This window comes from Schistocerca serialis, chromosome 6 (assembly GCF_023864345.2).
Source record: "Schistocerca serialis cubense isolate TAMUIC-IGC-003099 chromosome 6, iqSchSeri2.2, whole genome shotgun sequence".
Classification (NCBI taxonomy): domain Eukaryota; kingdom Metazoa; phylum Arthropoda; class Insecta; order Orthoptera; family Acrididae; genus Schistocerca; species Schistocerca serialis.
Window position 1 is genome coordinate 213,914,478 of NC_064643.1, and position 20,366 is coordinate 213,934,843.

General features: G+C 40.1%; 1 protein-coding gene across 3 annotated transcripts in view; it reads right to left on the bottom strand.

The window, feature by feature from the left end:
- Positions 1-20,366, bottom strand: part of LOC126484327 (uncharacterized) — a 92,389-nt gene that overhangs the window by 43,957 nt on the left and 28,066 nt on the right. For 2 of the 3 annotated variants that reach the window (XM_050107769.1, XM_050107772.1), the window contains 3 exons: positions 20,005-20,251; positions 10,010-10,140; positions 9,811-9,924 (listed from right to left, as the gene is read on the bottom strand). In XM_050107769.1, the coding sequence (XP_049963726.1) occupies positions 9,811-9,924; positions 10,010-10,140; positions 20,005-20,251 (492 nt within the window). The remainder of the gene's footprint in view (positions 1-9,810; positions 9,925-10,009; positions 10,141-20,004; positions 20,252-20,366) is intronic. The other variant, XM_050107771.1, reaches the window with a different exon arrangement.

Sequence of the window (20,366 nt, forward strand, 5' to 3'; positions counted from 1 at the left end):
CTTGGGAGAGCCAGTCCTGACAAAACTCTACCATCTGGTGAGCAAGATGTATGAGACAGGCGAAGTACCCTCAGACCTCAAGAAGAATATAATAATTCCAATCCCAAATAAAGCAGGTGTTGACAGATGTGAAAATTACCGAACTATCAGTTTAATTAGTCACAGCTGCAAAATACTAATGCGATTTCTTTACAGATGAATGGAAAAAAACTGGTAGAAGCCGACCTCGAGGAAGATCAGTTTGGATTCCGTAGAAATATTGGAACACGTGAGGCAATACTGACCTTACGACTTATCTTAGAAGAAAGATTAAGGAAAGGCAAACCTACGTTTCTAGCATTTGTTGACTTAGAGAAAGCTTTTGACAATGTTGACTGGAACACTCTCTTTCAAATTCTAAAGGTGGCAGGGGTAAAATACAGGGAGCGAAAGGCTATTTACAATTTGTACAGAAACCAGATGGCAGTTATAAGAGTCGAGGGGCATGAAAGGGAAGCAGTGGTTGGGAAGGGAGTGAGACAGGGTTGTAGCCTCTCCCCAATGTTATTCAATCTGTATATTGAGCAAGCAGTAAAGGAAACAAAAGAAAAATTCAGAGTAGGTATTAAAATCCATGGAGAAGAAATAAAAACTTTGAGGTACGCCGATGACATTGTAATTCTGTCAGAGACAGCAAAGGACTTGGAAGAGCTGTTGAACGGAATGGACAGTGTCTTGAAAGGAGGATACGAGATGAACATCGACAAAAGCAAAACGAGGATAATGGAATGTAGTTGAATTAAGTCAGGTGATGCTGAGGGAATTAGATTAGGAAATGAGACACTTAAAGTAGTAAATGAGTTTTGCTATTTGGGGAGCAAAATAACTGATGATGGTCGAACTAGAGAGGATATAAAATGTAGAATAGCAATGGCAAGGAAAGCGTTTCTGAAGAAGAGAAATTTGTTAACATCGAGTATAGATTTAAGTGTCAGGTAGTCGTTTCTGAAAGTATTTGTATGGAGTGTAGCCATGTATGGAAGTGAAACATGGACAATAAATAGTTTGGACAGGAAGAGAATAGAAGCTTTCGAAATGTGATGCTACAGAAGAATGCTGAAGATTAGATGGGTAGATCACATAACTAATGAGGAGGTATTGAATAGAATTGGGGAGAAGAGGAGTTTGTGGTACAACTTGACTAGAAGAAGGGACCGGTTGGTAGGAGATGTTCTGAGGCATCAAGGGATCACAAATTTAGCATTGGAGGGCAGCGTGGAGGGTAAAAATTATAGAGGGAGACCAAGAGATGAATACACTAAGCAGATTCAGAAGGATGTAGGTTGCAGTAGGTACTGGGAGATGAAGAAACTTGCACAGGATAGGGTAGCATGGAGAGCTGCATCAAACCAGTCTCAGGACTGAAGACCACAACAACAATAACAACAACATGGTTGGTAAGATGAGGGGGATGTTGCATAGTAGAACCAACAACTTAGGTCCTAATAAAACTGAAAATGACACAGTAGCAGAAGTGAGAGAGTTCTCCTGTCTATGAAGGAAGAGTACACAGAAATAGGAAATGCAAAGAATATATCACAAGTAGATCTGTGGGGAAAATAAAATACAACTGTCCTACCAGTAATAAACACTGAGATGGAATTGAGAAAGAGGTTCCTGAAGTGTACATCTGGAGCAGAGTGTGTTATGGAAGACAACATGGTCCATGCTAATAAGAAACTGGAAACATGTGAATAGTGAAAAATGTTGAATATTTAGGAGAAAGGTAAGTTACAAAATGAAGACATAGTAGATAGGCCAGTTAATAAAAGAAAGCTACAGATAGCCATTACAGGGTGTCTACAGATTTTCAGAGGATCAAATTCATGCTCTTTTCCTAACTTTTCTCATTACTTCTTTAGTTATATTCATGATCACTTGAAAATATGGGTGGTGCAATGACACGTACAGTTTATTATAAACCTGAAAGCTGGTTGAAATAAAATCTATTAAAATACAAATTGTTTTAACATCGTAACATAGGAAAACTTACAATTTTCCTTAAGAATCTATAACAATTCTGAAGGTACAAAATTTATGCCAAATATTAAACTTTGCAGTAAAATATCCAGTGTTTAAGTTTCTTAGCTAAAACTTGAACTTTCAACATCTAGAACTTCACCTGCTTCTTTTGTATTTTCAATAATCATTCATTTTTTTAAGCTCTTTTATTTTTTGAACTGATCTCCTTTTAAGATTAGGCGTTTTTGATTAAGCTTTCTTCACAGTTAGTGTCACTGATTTTATTATGTCTACATTAAGTTGTTTCTCACTATTAAGTAAACAACCTAATGATTCTACTGCAATGTAAACACTTCTTCCTGCAACAATTCCATCTTCTTCTAAGTTTACAACTAAATCTTCTTTGTTAACAGAAAATACTCCATCAACTACAGCACTTCCACAAAAAATGGATAACAGTTTCTGCATGAACTTGATGAAGTGGTGGTCCACACTTTGCATAAAATTCATCAGAAAGTGATCAAATGTGTCCTTCTTAGGGCTGAATTGTTTCAGTTGGTTTTTAGAATAGTCACAAAATTTAAAGTAATCTCTCTTCACTACATCACTGTTGATGGAGCCATGTTTTTTTGACAAAAATTTGTTGATGGAGCCATATGTTTTTTTGACACAAATTTGTTGATGGAGCCATATGTTTTTTTGACACAAATTCTTAAAATGCAACAGTCACTCAAGAACTTCTCCAAATGGAGCTCTGTGTAACTTGGGGTGCTAAACATGAGCCACGTTTGACTATCTTTAATTTCAAAGGACTCATGTCAGCAATTAACAATGTGGGAAAAGACGAATTGCTACTTACTGTAAAGATGACGTGTTAAGCTGTAGACAGGCACAATTAAAAGACCCTTCCACATGGCATTCTGGCCCGAGCAGCAGGAGCTGGAGATCATACATGCATGAGGTGCGCTTAATTGTGTGAATGAATGGTGTGTGTTTCTCTTTTTCTGACAAAGGCTGTGACTGAAAGCTTATGTGTAAGTGTCTTTTAATTGTGCCTGTCTGCAACTTAATGTGTCATATTTACAGTAAGTAGCAATCTATATTTTTCTACATTATTGATGTTCCTACCTGGAGTTTCCATTGTTCAATTCTTCTCAGCAGTTTCTAGATACAGACTTTATGAAACACCTGTGCACTCATTTCCGAAAATAAGGATATCCTTTTCTATGGAGTTCATGCTACGAGCAGTGGCACCACACCCAATATGTACATGACGAGTTGTTTTATGATTACATGCTTTGGTAACATCAATAGCAAGTAATGTGCTAGAATGTGTCACCATTTCCATAACAGTATTCTTTATGAACTGAAAAGCAATGTTATACATTAAGCTGAACAAATATTTGTACAAATAGGGGAAAAGAGAGTCCTTTGACTGGTATTTACTCTTTAGTTCAAAACTCTTTTAAAGTTCAGTTGATAATGACATAAGAAACTCGAGTTTTGCACAAAGGAGTTTATCTTGTAAGTGATATTTTAATGTTTCAAAGTTTCTACTTTCAGGTGGTCTTTAATGTACTGGGTGATCAAAAAGTCAGTATAAATTTGAAAACTTAATAAACCATGGAATAATGTAGATAGAGAGGTAAAAATTGACACACATGCTTGGAATGACATGGGGTTTTATTAAAATAAATAAATAAATAAATAAAAACAAAGTTCACAAAATGTCCGACAGATGGCGCTAACTGCTACCGTGACGGGTGAGAGGTACGCCGATATGTTACAGTATCGTATCATCCCCAGCCTGGCTGATAAACACCTGCTGGAACGTACGATGTTTATGCAGGATGGCAATCCATATTGCTAGACGTGTGAAAGATCTCTTGCATGCATTGTTTGGTGATGATCATGTGCACAGCCGCCAATTTTGTCATGCTTTCCCTCCCAGGTCCCCAGACCTCAGTCCGTGCGATTATTGGCTTTGGGGTTACCTGAAGTCGTTAAGTGTATTGAGATCGACTGACATCTCTAGGGATGCTGGAAAACAACATCCGACGCCAATGCCTCACCATAACTCCGGACATGCTTTACAGTGCTATTCACAACATTATTCCTCGACAACAGCTATTGTTGAGGAATGATGATGGACATATTGAGCATTTCCTGTAAAGAACATCATCTTTGCTCTGTCTTACTTTGTTATGCTAATTATTGCTATTCTGATCAGATGAAGTGCCATCTGTCGGACATTTTTTGAAATTTTGTATTTTTTTGGTTCTAATAAAACCCCATGACATTCGAAGCATGTGTGTCATTTTTTACCTCTCTATCTACATTATTCCATGATTTATTCAGTTTTCAAATTTATACTGACTTTTTGATCACCCGGTACTTCAGCAACATACTTCTTCAAATGTGGAGTAAGTTCTACAGCTCTCTTCATGACTTCAATATTTCCAACCCATCTTACAGAACAAAATCTGAGAGGAAACTTGGAAAACTCAGTGATATTTGAGAATGTTGCTTTCCTTGAAGGAAAAATCCTTCACAAAGTACCAGATCACCCTAAAAAATTCATGAACATTCCAACCATTTTTGTTATGAGCAGTTTTCAAAGCTCCATTCACTATATGAAGTGAAAAAGTGCCACAATGAAATATTTGGGCTCGTTATCTTCTTCACTGATTAGAAATGCTTTCAAATCACGCAAAATCTTCGAGTTCACATTTGGACCATTGATTGAAATCTGAATTATATTCTTAGGTGACAAATTCAAACAATTGAGACCCTTCAGGAAACTTGACTGTAAATCAGAAGACGTGGTAGAATTAAAAAACATAGATGTTAAATATCTTGTGGATATAGGCTGATTTTGTTGATCCCAGAAACGAACCACCAAATCCATCTGCCCCTTCTGGACATCTTTGTTTAAACTCTCATCATTGACACACAAAATAATCCAACTTTCCTGAATATTATCTAGGAGATTATGGAAATGAGGACCAAGTCCATAAGTAATTATGTATGACACCTTATCCTTGTGTAACGATGTGACTTACCAAATGAAAGTGCTGGCAGGTCGACAGACACAAACAAACACAAACATACACACAAAATTCAAGCTTTCGCAACAAACTGTTGCCTCATCAGGAAAGAAGGAAGGAGAGGGAAAGACTAAAGGATGTGGGTTTTCAGGGAGAGGGTAAGGAGTCATTCCAATCCTGGGAGCGGAAAGACTTACCTTAGGGGGAAAAAAGGACGGGTATACACTCGCACACACACACATATCCATCCACACATATACAGACACAAGCAGACATATTTAAAGACAAAGAGTTTGGGCAGAGATGTCAGTCGAGGCAGAAGTGCAGAGGCAAAGATGTTGTTGAATGACAGGTGAGGTATGAGTGGCGGCAACTTGAAATTAGCGGAGATTGAGGCCTGGTGGATAACGAGAAGAGAGGATATATTGAAGAGCAAGTTCCCATCTCCAGAGTTCGGATAGGTTGGTGTTAGTGGGAAGTATCCAGATAACCCGGATGGTGTAACACTGTGTCAAGATGTGCTGGCCGTGCACCAAGGCATGTTTAGCCACAGGGTGATCCTCATTACCAACAAACACTGTCTGCCTGTGTCCATTCATGCGAATGGACAGTTTGTTGCTGGTCATTCCCACATAGAATGCGTCACAGTGTAGGCAGGTCAGTTGGTAGATCACGTGGGTGCTTTCACACGTGGCTCTGCCTTTGATCGTGTACACCTTCCGGGTTACAGGACTGGAGTAGGTGGTGGTGGGAGGGTGCATGGGACAGGTTTTACACCGGGGGCGGTTACAAGGGTAGGAGCCAGAGGGTAGGGAAGGTGGTTTGGGGATTTCATAGGGATGAACTAAGAGGTTACGAAGGTTAGGTGGACGGCGGAAAGACACTCTTGGTGGAGTGGGGAGGATTTCATGAAGGATGGATCTCATTTCAGGGCAGGATTTGAGGAAGTCGTATCCCTGTTGGAGAGCCACATTCAGAATCTGATCCAGTCCCGGAAAGTATCCTGTCACAAGTGGGGCACTTTTGTGGTTCTTCTGTGGGAGGTTCTGGGTTTGAGAGGATGAGGAAGTGGCTCTGGTTATTTGCTTCTGTACCAGGTCGGGAGGGTAGTTGCGGGATGCAAAAGCTGTTGTCAGGTTGTTGGTGTAATGCTTCAGGGATTCCGGACTGGAGCAGATTCGTTTGCCACGAAGACCTAGGCTGTAGGGAAGGGACCGTTTGATGTGGAATGGGTGGCAGCTGTCGTAATGGAGGTACTGTTGCTTGTTGGTGGGTTTGATGTGGACGGACGTGTGAAGCTGGCCATTGGACAGGTGGAGGTCAACATCAAGGAAAGTGGCATGGGATTTGGAGTAGGACCAGGTGAATCTGATGGAACCAAAGGAGTTGAGGTTGGAGAGGAAATTCTGGAGTTCTTCTTCACTGTGAGTCCAGATCATGAAGATGTCATCAATAAATCTGTACCAAACTTTGGGTTGGCAGGCCTGGGTAACCAAGAAGGCTTCCTCTAAGCGACCCATGAATAGGTTGGCGTACGAAGGGGCCATCCTGGTACCCATGGCTGTTCCCTTTAATTGTTGGTATGTCTGGCCTTCAAAAGTGAAGAAGTTGTGGGTCAGGATGAAGCTGGCTAAGGTAATGAGGAAAGAGGTTTTAGGTAGGGTGGCAGGTGATCGGCGTGAAAGGAAGTGCTCCATCGCAGCGAGGCCCTGGACGTGCGGGATATTTGTGTATAAGGAAGTGGCATCAATGGTTACAAGGATGGTTTCTGGGGGTAACGGATTGGGTAAGGATTCCAGGCGTTCGAGAAAGTGGTTGGTGTCTTTGATGAAGGATGGGAGACTGCACGTAATGGGTTGAAGATGTTGATCTACGTAGGCAGAGATACGTTCTGTGGGGGCTTGGTAACCAGCTACATTGGGGCGGCCGGGATGATTGGGTTTGTGAATTTTAGGAAGAAGGTAAAAGGTAGGGGTGCGGGGTGTCTGTGGGGTCAGGAGGTTGATGGAGTCAGGTGAAAGGTTTTGTAGGGGGCCTAAGGTTCTGAGGATTCCTTGAAGCTCCGCCTGGACATCAGGAATGGGATTACCTTGGCAAACTTTGTATGTGGTGTTTGTGTGTCTGTCGACCTGCCAGCACTTTCATTTGGTAAGTCACATCATCTTTGTTTTAAGATATATTTTTCCTACGTGGAATGTTTCCCTCTATTATATATATATATATGTGTGTGTGTGTGTGTGTGTGTGTGTGTGTGTGTGTGTGTGTGTGTGTCTGTGTGTGTGTGTTTTCAGAACTTCTTGCTGATGAATGAGAGATGACTTTATTCATAGACCATTTCATCAGTAACTAAAAAATGTTTCAACCAGTTTGTTTTGGAACTCTCTTCTGCTGAAGTTTTAGAGGTTGTAGCAGGAGCAAGTCATGGTAATTAATTACTGCCATTCAAACTCTGTTCAGAAGAAACTTGTGACCGTGCTGATACTGTTTTTACTACAGCAAAAGGCAAATTGTTTTGCTCCACTGAAACTAATCAATGTACCAATGCTGAATGATCTTTTCTCTTTCGTGTACCTTACACATGAAAAGCCTCTGGCACTAATTTTTCGCACAAAATGCTTGACAAATGCCAAGTTATAGTCCATGAGTAATAATAATATGGCATGGGAAACATTTCAGCTAATTAGAAATTGATTTTACTCTGATTGTTCTTAACACCTTAAAAAGGAGATTGAAATTAGCATAATTTTATATTAATTATTAAAAGCCTTCCAGGAAATGTCTTTCCAAAAAGATGCACATTACAGAGTCAAACAGAAGTGGGTGTGGACAGAATTAAAGACACAGTTGTTCTAACTGATAATCCTCCGGCAACATATGAGATGGCAACGCAATCATGGGTGGAGCTACAATCTATGTGTTATTTCTATTATGCATTTACACCACATATATACCTCAACAAAGCCACACCTCCAAATTTTCCCATCTACACCTACCCCTCAAGATTGCCAAAACAAAATTGATTACCACCCACATGATTTCATTAGCTTTTCATCACTTTCACTATCACCTGTTAATTTTCATTATTTTTCATGACTTTCATGACCTGTAGATACCCTACACACTGCCTACTTTCTTTTTATGACAATACAATACGAAATATTAATATCCAAAGCACTGAAATCGAGATTGCAATGGGCTTTTGTCAGCTAATTATAGCTCATGTCGTGTGATCTTGCCAGCCAGTGACAGCAGATATTCAAACCATAGGGCACATGATGTCATCAGCCAATAGCAACATCACTGTTACATAATATGAACACACATATAGGAAAAGTTAATGGCTTAAATTAACGTACATATAGTATGGTTACAAGCAAAGCTAGTTTTCACACGTAAAATTGGTCCTTTTTCGCATGTGCTGTCTTTTAAGATATATCAAACTCAGATGTACCAGCAAAATTTTAAATAATGGCATAAATGGCTGGTCTCCTGGGCCTAACATTTTTCTATGTGGTTGGTCCTCAAAGTGTTAAGTTTTGAATGAGAGTCAACCGCTCTGTGATTTATGAAATTCATCGGACAGTCTCACATGTGACATAATTCATCTTGCTTAAAAGAAAATTTGCTTTGAAAGTAATTCTTCTCAAACCACCATTTGGAATATTTTCTCATGACCCGTTAGAAAATGTAAACAGTTGTGACATCATGCTCATCTGAAACAATATGTTGTCACAAAGTATTGCATAATTTTTATCCTAAAGCCTTTGACACATTTTGTTGCCAGCAAACGCTTTTGTGTGTGCTGTGTTTAGTTGTAAATGGCACATTTTCTTTGCAATTTAACCTTCATTTTGGTGTCTCTCTCTCTATCATTTATGTTTTATTGCTGCTTTATTATTCTGCAGTAGCTGGATAAATAATCTTTGTTAGAGTATCACTTCATGTCAGTCAAAAATTTTTTAAAAAAGAAACAATACTGAAAACTAAAACAATGAAAAATTCCCAGAATTCTAAAAAATTCCCAGGTTTTTTCCAGTTTTCTCTCGGTAGAAAAAATTCCCAGGTTTTTCCTGGTTGCCCCAGACCATGTGGTACTGGAAGGTGTGTGTATAAGGGGGGGGGGGGGGGGGGGGGCGGCAGGCAAGATTGTGAGCATGTGTGCACATGCATGCATGCGTGTGGATGGGAGAATTGTAACCAAACACTAGACTATAGAAAATATATTTTAGGGGCTATCAATTTTAATCACTAGATACACATAAAAACATTAGCATAAGATAAAAAGACAATAAAAATGACATCAAACACATCAAAAGAGTGATTTTTTTTTAAAACTGTCCTGCATTTTAATATAAGCAGAATAATTATTACAGTAACTAACAGCTGAAAATCCAGGATGGAATAATGACAATATAATAAAAGGATAGTGCTACTTACCATATAGTGGAGTGCTGAATCACAGACAGGCACAAAGAAAGACTGCTAAACAAGTAAGCTTTCGGCCAAAAGGCCTTCTTCTGAATTTGACCTCTGACTCTCTCTCTCTCTCTGCCGAGGCAGCCAGAGACAGTGGTTGTGTGTGTGTGTGTGTGTGTGTGTGTGTGTGTGTTAAGAGTCTTTTTGTTGTGCCAGTCTGTGATTCAGCAACTCCACTTTATGGTGAGCAGCCATCTATCCTTTTCCTAAATACTGTCAATAAGTAACAGCTGCTGATCTCAAAGAGTTTAAGATGCTGAAAAAGGGAAACTGATATCAATTTTACCTGCTTCACACAATTTCAGTGCCACTTCCATATCTGGGTCATTCTCAGATAAAACAATGTGGAATAATGTAGAGTTTGCTATGCCTGTTGTTACATTAGGATCCCCACCATTAGCTGAAACATTTTAAATTTACTTATTTACAAAGAATATTACACACACGTATTTAGCACAGAGACCCAACTACTTAAAATTTTATACCTAGGAATACATCAAGAAGCATGAGGAGCTGTTCACGAAGTTCACTGGCAGATAATTTCTCTTCACCATTAAGGCCTATTGTTCGTAATGGATTAGTGATGTCCTCTTCCTCTTCTCCTGACTCTAGGCTGCTAAAAAGAGCCCCAGTTTCTTTAAAAAGTAAGCTGTAACTCACACTAAATGCTAGCACATAAAAATTTAATAAAATGAAATAACAACATTTCTTTAAGTCATTTTAGTAAAAATAAACTTATACAGAGAACTGAATTCTGTGAGAGTAAAATTTCAAACTGAAAAGTGCAATGAACAATATCACGCATAATGTAATTTAACAATTGCTGATAAGGAATGAATGTTAACAGGAGAACACACGCTGAATAATGATAGTGCATTTATTACTAAATGCTGAAATCAAATGATATGTTTATTACACTTAGAAAGAAAAGGGTTCCAAAACAAAACTAAATTGCAAACTGATGCAAAACTTATAAGTAGGACTGAATGCCTAGTCAAGAGAGACACAGCACACTTAAAGGGGTGATAAGGCAATGAAAGAACAGAGTGAAAAGTGGAGGGGAGAGACAAATAGAGGTACACCAAAACATGTAGAATCAGTGTAAGCTGAGTCCATTTTTGTAGTACAGATCAAACACTTGCTGCCAACTTCTCCCCTGAAAGTTCTCAAGTACTAGTGTTGGAAAGAACAATTCAAAGAGCTTGCATGGTGAAACCGGGCCAGAGATCCGAAATGTTCTAATGTAAACGATTATGTGTATTTACTTTCAATACACTGCCTGTGTGTGAGACTGGTAGCAACTAAGCAGCAGTTTTACAGTTGGTTCTGTCCATACATTGCTGAGTACTCACATTCGAAGGACAAGTCCTGAATGTCTGAGTGAGTTTTAGGCTGCAAGTTTAGGACTGCTACGTGTCATAAACAGTGCTTTACAATAGGGTACTGTATGTTATCAACAGAGCCTATTGTGCAGTTTCCTTTGCACAACCTTGGGTAATAATTTTATGTAGAGATACACTTGGTAGCCAGACACTGGGAAGCCATTTTCTGTAATGCTATTTCTGCTTGTTGCTAACTTTCAGAAGCAAATTTATGTAGTGGTGAATTTATTACATCATCCAGCTTGAGAAGTTAATCTGCGTCAATTATAAAATTATGAGACAGAATAGCTGGCCAATACTTACATTCAGGAGGCAAACTTCTTAGTAATACCAACAGAAACACACAAAATCAAAAGTAACAGTCCCTGATTTTGAACTATTAGTTCTTTTCTTAGTAAGGAAAGTCACACAGTTAGGGGTGGTTACAAAGAGAGGGCTGGTCACTCAGATCTCATACCCCTGGATGAGAGTGAACTACCTGTACAAGGCCCAAGAATATAAAAAACAATTAATTGAATAAAATTATTTAATTGGATAGCGCAACAGTCTTATATGTGCGTTCTGCTGCCACTTGGTGAGTAGATTTTTCATCTATCCAATTAAATAATTTTATCAATAATTAATTGTTTTCATTAATAAATTGAATAAGATGTAGAAATAAATACAAATTAAAATATAATAAAAAATAATAAGAAAAAAGACAATAATAATGAAAAATGAGAGGGGGAAGGGAGGGTTAAACACAAAGAGATGTTAAAGCCCAAAAGATGTCAAGATGCAAGAATATGTTCAAAGGCAAGTTCTAATCTCTTGAGTTCACGGAAACTAATGTGTGAGATCTGACAACAACAACAACAACAACAACAACTACATGCATTAGGAGTGAGAGTTGCAGGAACATAAACGGAGTGCACTCAAACCACTTTTATTTACAACAAATTTATCAATTCTGGACCATGACTGAATTGAGTGTAGCTGTCTTTTGCAGACTTATTTAATAATTTCCTGAAGCAATTAACTCCTTCCCATGGCGTACTAACATTACAGGCTATTACTGCTTTCTTTTAAATAACCAAATGAAAACAGAACACCCGTTCAAAAGACTGAGAGATGAGATGGTCAATTCCCGTTTTGTGGAACACAATTGGGTGCTGCCAGATCCACAACTGCACTCACTCCCACACTTTCTTTTCTGAACAAAACCGATCTCCATGCATCCCTTTCTTCAGCTCACCAAGGATGTGAAAATCACACAGTGAAAGTTCCAGACTGTACAGAGTATGTTGTTGAGTTTGCCAACCAAATTGCTACAGCACAGCTCTCGTCTGATTGGTATTGCGGGGGTGAACGTTATTGTGCAACAAGAGGTTTCCGTCCAAGACCATTCTTGTGTGTTTTGACTACATGGCACGTCACAGTTTCTGCAAAGTGTCTTCATAGCACTGTGCACTGATTGTGGTTCTAAGCTAGAGGAGCTCAGCGAGCAGAGGACCCTTGCAGTCATAGAAGAGGGTCATCTTGACCTTAGCGGAAATTGTATGAACAGCTTTGGATTTCCTTGTAAGGGGAGATGTGGGCTGTTTCCACTAATGGCTTTGGCATTTGCCTTCAGGCTGTCAGATGGAATCATCCTGTTGCATGGTAACACCCACAAGCACACTGCCAATCCGATGAAGGCTATTCTTCAGCAATGTGGTTGGGAAATGCTGGAACACCCTCTGTACAGCCCAGATCTTTCACCATACAATTTTCACATCTCTGGCAACATGGTTTTATTGTCCCAGCTGATTGAAGCAACAAGATCATGTTTATTTCACAACAAAGAAAAAATTGAGTTTAAGAGGTATGATTAAACACTTCTATTTAAAACGCCAAAAACAGATCAAAGCTGAGTTGGATAAAGTTTACAGCACATCTGTTCCTGTGTTCGCAGCTCTTAGCAATTGGGTAAATGAGTTTAAATGGGGTCGTGCAGCCACAAAAAATGAACAGCATTCGTGATGTCCCGTGGAAGTGACCAACCCTGATATGATTTACAAAATCCATGATATAGTTTTGAGTGAGTAACAAACTGAGGTGTTTGAAATAGTTCAGGCCACAGGTATATTGCAAGATTCAGTGTTCTCAATTGTGTACAAAAGAACTGGATGTGAAAAAAATTTTGGCCTGATGGATGCTGAGTTTGCTCTCAGTGGAGAATACGCGCAACCACGTGGTCAATCCTGAGGCTGTTTTGGCATTTGCTGTCAAAATCCTATTGGGTTTCTGCATCGATACATAACTGTCGAATGAAAGATGGATACACCACTACAATCCAGAGGCTAAGGGACAGTCAAAACAGCGGTGTTTTGAGGGCAAATGGGCTCTGAAGAAAGTGAACACAGTGAGGTTGGCCAGTTAGGTGATGGCACGGTTTTTTGGGATGCACGCAGAATCATCTATCTCAATTACTTGAAAAAGGAGCAAATAAAAACTGTGTAGTATTATGCATTGCTATTGCACCAGTGGAGTGAAGAAATCAAAGAAAAACATCTTCATCTGAAAAACAAACAGACCCTCTTCCATCAGAATGAGGCACGGGTGTACACACGCAGTTTCAATGGCTAAAATTATGGAATTAAAGTTGAATTATTGCAAAATACACTGTGTTTGTTAAGGCAAAAAGTCAAGTGCCAGCATGACAGTCCAGAACAACAAAGAAGAATAGGCTGTGAGAAGAGGTCAGCCGATCGCATGCTGACCGACCTCCCTTCCAGGATGACAAAGTGATAGCAGCGGCTCCTATGTGAAGACAACATAAACACCGCACCTGATTGGTGGCGGCCCCAATTCTATAGCAGCTTCAAGATTAGTGACTTGGATAGCAGCATCAATGTTAGGCAGATTGATAGCAGCTTTAACAGTAGCCACCTCGATAGCAGTTCAGGAAAGACTTCTGTCAGTTAGAGATCAGTGGTCACTGCGAAGAGTGGTTATTTCATATGCTGCCATTTGCTTGCGACGCATCTGTTTAATTGCCAAAGTTAAGTACTGAATTTGATTACTTGTAATAAAACTCTTTAATATGAGTTGTTTGACTGTTTGTCTAGTGAACCAAGTATGCAGGATTCCTAGTCCCAACAAGACTGAAGACGGGGCTGGACGTAACAGTATTCACCGGCTTTGGCCGGCTGTGGTATTTTTCGTTATTTCTGTACATGGAAAAATGGCCAAGTGGATGATAGATCACACTGAACGAGGAGGTCATTGTCCAAACAGATACCTATTTTACAACTCTACCAAAATCTTACTTTTTGAACGTTTTAAAAAAGTTGGAGATATTCTTGGAAAAACATATAGAGTTAACAGGAGACTAAGTTAAAAAATTAAAAAATAATAAATCCTGAAATAATTAGTTTTGCTAACTGTTTCTAAGGACTTACTGAATGAGACTCGTACAAAGGCCGCCAAGCAGTCACGAAGAAAAAATGAACACAGGCAGGATAGTAATACAGAATAACATGTTGTGGAACACATACCTGTACAACAAGGGAGGATCAGAAAGTAACGCACAATAATTTTATCTCTCCTGGTATTGCAGCTGAAAAGTCAAAATTTCACAAAGATATAGTTTGAAGTGTGCACTACAAAGGGAATTTTGTTTTTATGTGCAGCTGTACCGAGAGAAGTCAGAACTATGAAACAAACATGGCACATATGTTTCTGTTGTCAACTTGTGAAGGGCAGCGAAGAGTAGTTCAATATTTGAGGGGCCAAAGGGCACAGAGTGAAATTCACAGGGGCACGCATGGCATGTATGGGGATGACTGTATGGACCATAGAAATGTCTCCAGATGGTGTGCATTCTTCTAAGATGGCCATGTAGAGCTTAGAGATTCATTATGCTCCAGGCAGCTGGTAACAGCTGCAACTCTACAGAATGTCAGAGCCATTGAGGGAGCAATTTTGAACGATCAGCATGTGCTTATCCTAGCAGTTCAACATTTCTTATCATGCAGCGTACAATACTGTTCACGACACGTTGAAATTTCATAAAGCTGGTGCTCGCTGAGTGCCTACAACCTGACTGACAACCACAAGAGCCCGTGAATGATGACAAGCTTGGATCACTTAACACTTTACGTTGCAGAAGGGTATGACTTTCTGAAAAGAATAGTCAATGGTGACGAGTCATGGGTGTACTGCTACACATCCAAATCCAAGCACGCCTCTATGAAGTGGAAACATGCCAGTTCCCCACTATGTTCTGGGATATGTATGTGTGTTATTGGTTAACTTTGATGAGCACCAGACCACTGTGAATGCTGCAGCTTACATTAAAGCGTCGGTTAAGTTGCGTCATGCCCTTCTTGACAAGTGCCACAACACTAATGCTGACAGTGTCAAACTTCTTCGTGACAATGCTCGGCCCCATGTTGCTGCTCCTGTTCGTGAAAAATCACAAAATTTGGGTGGGAAGTGGCCCAGAATCCAAAGTACAGTCTCGACCTTGCACCCACAGACTTTCATCTGCTTGGTCCCATGAAGAAATTCCTGGCTGGTGAACACTTCGCGACAGATGCGGAAGTGAAATCAGGAGTCTACAGATGTCTATACTCTGATCAAATGGATTTCTACAAGCAGGGCATTCTGAAACTGTTACCATGATGGGAGAAATGTCCTGAGAACGTTGGTGACATCTAGAAACATGAGTAAAAGGTGTAAGTCCATTTGCGATTTTTTTTGTTTTGTTTTGTATTAAAACTTTCTGGCAATAAAATTATTGTGCTTTACTTTTAAATCTTCGCCCATAGAGCAATCATAACTTCAATGTTAACTAAGTCATGGGAGTAACATGGAAAACTGCTGGGACAAGCACTTCAGAACTTCATAGGGAAGAACTAGAACTAGTATTGCAATGCAAGCTTGGTTGTTGTCATGCACTTGGGTTCAACTAAAACGAGCCTCTAAAATTGTTTTCACTTTCAACATGGGCATTTTTCTTTTCTTTGAGTTTACTTACTTTTTCATTTTCCCTTTCAGTGTTACTGTATTGTGCAGTTTCTGTAGCATTATTTTATTTGGTTTCACTCCTTGTCTCCATCATTCTCCCAATTAATTTTTTTTGTTGCAATCTATCTCATTCCCAGTCTCTCCTCTCTTCATCTCTCAGTCATTGATAATCCTCTCCACTACTGCTTACATTCTGCATTTCACAAACATGTTGCTGGCATTCCATTGTTGATTTCTACACTGCTCCTGTTTGACTATGCTCTCATACATTTGGTGTAATGCATGACCATTTTAATTAACCCCCAAAAATTCTGTTATTAGCAACCTTAAACCTCTCGATGGGGGAACTACCATCCTGGAAACTAATTCAATACAGTACTTTTCCTCCTCCATGTTTCTTGCTGCTGGGTTGTGCATTTCAGACTTTCACCCGCACTACTGCAGGAACCCTAAGAAAAATTGACACCTCGAGGTGTCAGGTATTCTGCCAGATATCAGCATTGATCATGTACAAAATTTCAACAATGTACTTGTCTTCATCAGGCGCTACCTGACACTGTTGATCGAGTGGAATGTATCCAGTATTTACACCTACTGGTTCCCAACCCCCACCTACCCCCCCTTCCATCGGCCTCAGGTGTTCCATCTGCGATCTGTTCTTGCTAGAAGCATCCTCAGGGATCCTATCTTCGGCCCAGTATATGTACACGTTAGCTGGTGATCCAGTTTTTCCTGTTTGCCTCCATAGTCAGTTCTTGGGATTCCATCTAGGGTCTCTTCCCCCTAGAAATACTCTGAGACATTCTGTCTTCCACACCTAGTGTTCCATTTTTGGACCAGTACGTCTGACAGAGATCTGGCATTCTGCTCTCAGTACAGTGCTTCTGGTGCTGTGTCTGGGTTTGTTCCCCAAATCCACATTCTCACTTATTCTCTTAGTTGAGTTCTGCTGCTACCGCCATTCCGTTTTTAGAGACTCTAGAGCTTTATTCCTGGCTTTGCTGAGTTGGTACCAAGTGCAACGAATCATAAGTTTTTCCACCAACTCTATCTGTGCTGACACTCTTATATGACTGACCCAGTCAATATCTGTGGGTCTGTGCCAGAACCTTCATTTTTCACAGATCATGTCAAGATTAAGTTCCAGAAAGTACTCGGCAATGGCTGATTTAGTTGTCTGTCTCAGTTGGATGTGCTGATGTTCTTTGCCTCTGAAGTGCGTATCCTAGTTCTTTGTCCAAAGTATGATACGCCACACTGGTATGGTATATTATAAATTCCTGGTTTGTGTAGACCAAGGTCATCTTTCACGTTTTCCAGTAGTCCTCTAATTTTGGTGGGTGGACAGAACATACCCTTGATGTTACGCTTCTTGAATCCTGGTGACTTTGGCAAAAATAGATCCCACACAGGGCAGGTAAGCCACAGCCTTTGCTTATCTTGCACTTCTTCTCTATCATGTGGCAGAGAGGCTTCTTGAAAAGTCTTCTGCATGTGTTTGATCGTGTTACAAGTTTTGCAGAAGACTGAGAGTAGATGCTCTATTTCTAATCTCAAACTGTCTTGGTCTGTCAAGATGTGTATCCTGTGGACCAATGTCTTTAGAACTCAATTTTTCCCTGCAGGGTGATGGCATCTGCTAGCCTGCATGTATAAATCAGTGTGTGTAGATTTGTTATACAGACTGTGGCCCAACACCCCATCTGGTCTCCTCCTGACAAGTACACCCAGAAATGGCAACTCCACCTGTTTCCACTTCAATAGTCAACTTTATATTTTGGTGGTGTGAGTTAAGACATTCCAGAAACTCAATGAGCCTCTCCCTATCAAGAAGCCACCTCCAAAGGTATCACTTACATACCTGGAGACTGTTGCGAATTCATATCTAGCTGCCTCTATGTCTTCCTTCTCAAATTTATCGAAAAACAGATTGGCAACCGCTGGAGAATGGGGGCTGCCCGTGGCTACCCTTTCTGTCTGCTCATAATATTGGTTCTCACACAGAAAATATGCTGAAGTCAGCGTACATCTGAATAGAATCATCACAGCACTGTCAAATTCCTCAGTCGTCAGTTCTTGTGAACTTTTCAGTGTACCAAGGTACACACGGAGACCACATCAAACCTGACCATTGTATCAGATTCCATGATATGTTGTAGTTCAAGATGTTGCAAGGAGTCCTCCAAGTTGTTGATGTGTTGAACACACTTCACCACATATGGGCACAAAAGTTTCTTCAAATAGTTAGCTGCTGGATATGCTGATGTGCCATGTTACTGACAATTGGGCGTAATGGCACACTTCTGTATACTTTTGGCAGTCCATACAGTCTTCGTGGAACTGATGCCCTAGGTTATAGTTGTTTGTTGATGTTGTCAGGCATGCCTATAGCTTTCAAGAGTTCCACGGCCTTTTTGTCCATTTTGTCAGTGGGAGTACATTATTGGGTCTATCAGAAACTGAAGAACTTTCTGATCATGATCAGTCTGCTGCATAATGAGTCTGCTGGCAAAACCACACTGTTACAGTTTTCCTGAAGCTTCTTCATGCCAGTCTCAGCACTGGAAAAATTCAATTAAGGCGGTTTTCTCTCAGTGATCACCCTACAGGTCTCCTGGCAGATTTCTTCTGCCACATTTGGTGGAAGTGTGTTGGCAACTTGTCCCACCAAACTGATTAAACATGAAACAGGCAAATTCCTTGAAAGTTGAGGCACCATATCACATCATCCCCAGAGCAGCAAAAAAGATGAAACATAAGCAAGCATAGAATTTATGAGGGGCAGCATTAGGGATACGTGTCACAGGCTCGATTTGGTGGCCAGGGAGCATGTACAACTTTACCTTTATGTGGCAGCCTCCTTGGCAGGTAAAGACTAGGAATGTGTAAATAGTGCCATCTGGTCTCTAGCAGAATGCACCAGGAAGTATGCCTCTGTGTGCCAGTATGAAAAGTTTGCCTGTATGTGTAAAAAGGCTCAGCAGATGAAGGATACTTGCATTGTGATTAACTGAAGTGGCAAGCAGATTGACAAAACCACCTTCAAGTTACTCAGCAGGGGCTTCAATTTCACAAGTACTCCTAGGGAAGTATCCATTCCAAGTTTCATCAGTACAGTAGAGCAAGTTGCCACACATTTTCACCAAAAGTGGCACAAGAAATCTGCAGGAAGACCTGTACAACAACTACTAAGACGAAACCTCCTATTTCGAACATTTCCAGTGATGAGAGGTTGGCAATCAGGAAGCTATGGGAAGAGAGCAGCAGAATCATGACACAGGGTACCTACTCAGCAAAGCCTGGGATTCTGCACTAGAGCTACTAAAAACCCAATGTGGCAGCAGCAGAACTCAATAAAGAGAAGAACTGAGAATTTGGATACAGGGAATGAACCCCAGACAGGGCACCAGAAGCACCATGATGAGAACAGAACACCACCTTGCGGCCAGGGGCACCAGACCAAAGATGGAACATCTCAAGACACTTCCAGTGGAAGGACAATACGGGGTGGGAGGCAATAGGCAATAAATACTGGTCCCACTCTAGTCGACTAGCAGCCTTCTCAGGTAGGATATGACAAAGACAAACAAGTCACACTGTCAACATATTATGCATGGATGACACTGATATCAATTTGTCAACAGATCACCAGGAAAGCCTGAAGAATTACTAAAAAAACTTGTAATGGTATCCCACTTTTCCACACTGTGTTTTTATGTTAAAGATTCCTTACTTTACTGTAGTAAGTATATTAAGTGGATAAGGTGGTACAACCAGTGTAATCAGTTCTCATGTCTTCAGCCATTTTCTCCGTAATATAAAACAGTCACACAAAATATAAATTTCAATAACTGCTCTCAGTGTACTGCCAATGACTGCCCTCAGTGTACTGCCAGTGACTACAACAAAATATCCTATAAACTTGAGTACTGCCAAACAGCTTGCACAGACTGATTCTAGTACCATCTAAAATGGGTATACATTGTGATTTTTCAGCATGACAGTCCAGCACAGAGGTGCTCGAATCTGACAAAAATGTAAACACACATTATAATGTGTGTAAAGAAACTGAGTGTAGCTTTTGAAGTAACTGTTAACTCACTTACCTTGCACTCTGATCACTGGAAATGAACACACTTTGTTGTAATACAACATCCCTTGTGCTACTAAGTAGGTTTATTAAGTATTCCATAGGACTTGGACTTGCTCGCTGAAGTTCCGATGTTGGTATGCGTAAGTTAGGATTTGCTCCACGTTCAACTAGTAACTTTGCTAAACCCAAATGTCTTTGATGTTTTCTAAACTCTGGATCTCCTGATAGTACTAGTGCCAATGGTATTTTCACAAAAGGGCCTGAAAACAAACCAATTACTGAAGACTTCAACACTGGAGTGAAAAAACTTACAACTAACACACATTCAAATATGTAGTCACTTTCACACTTACCGTACACAAGTACACCCCCTAT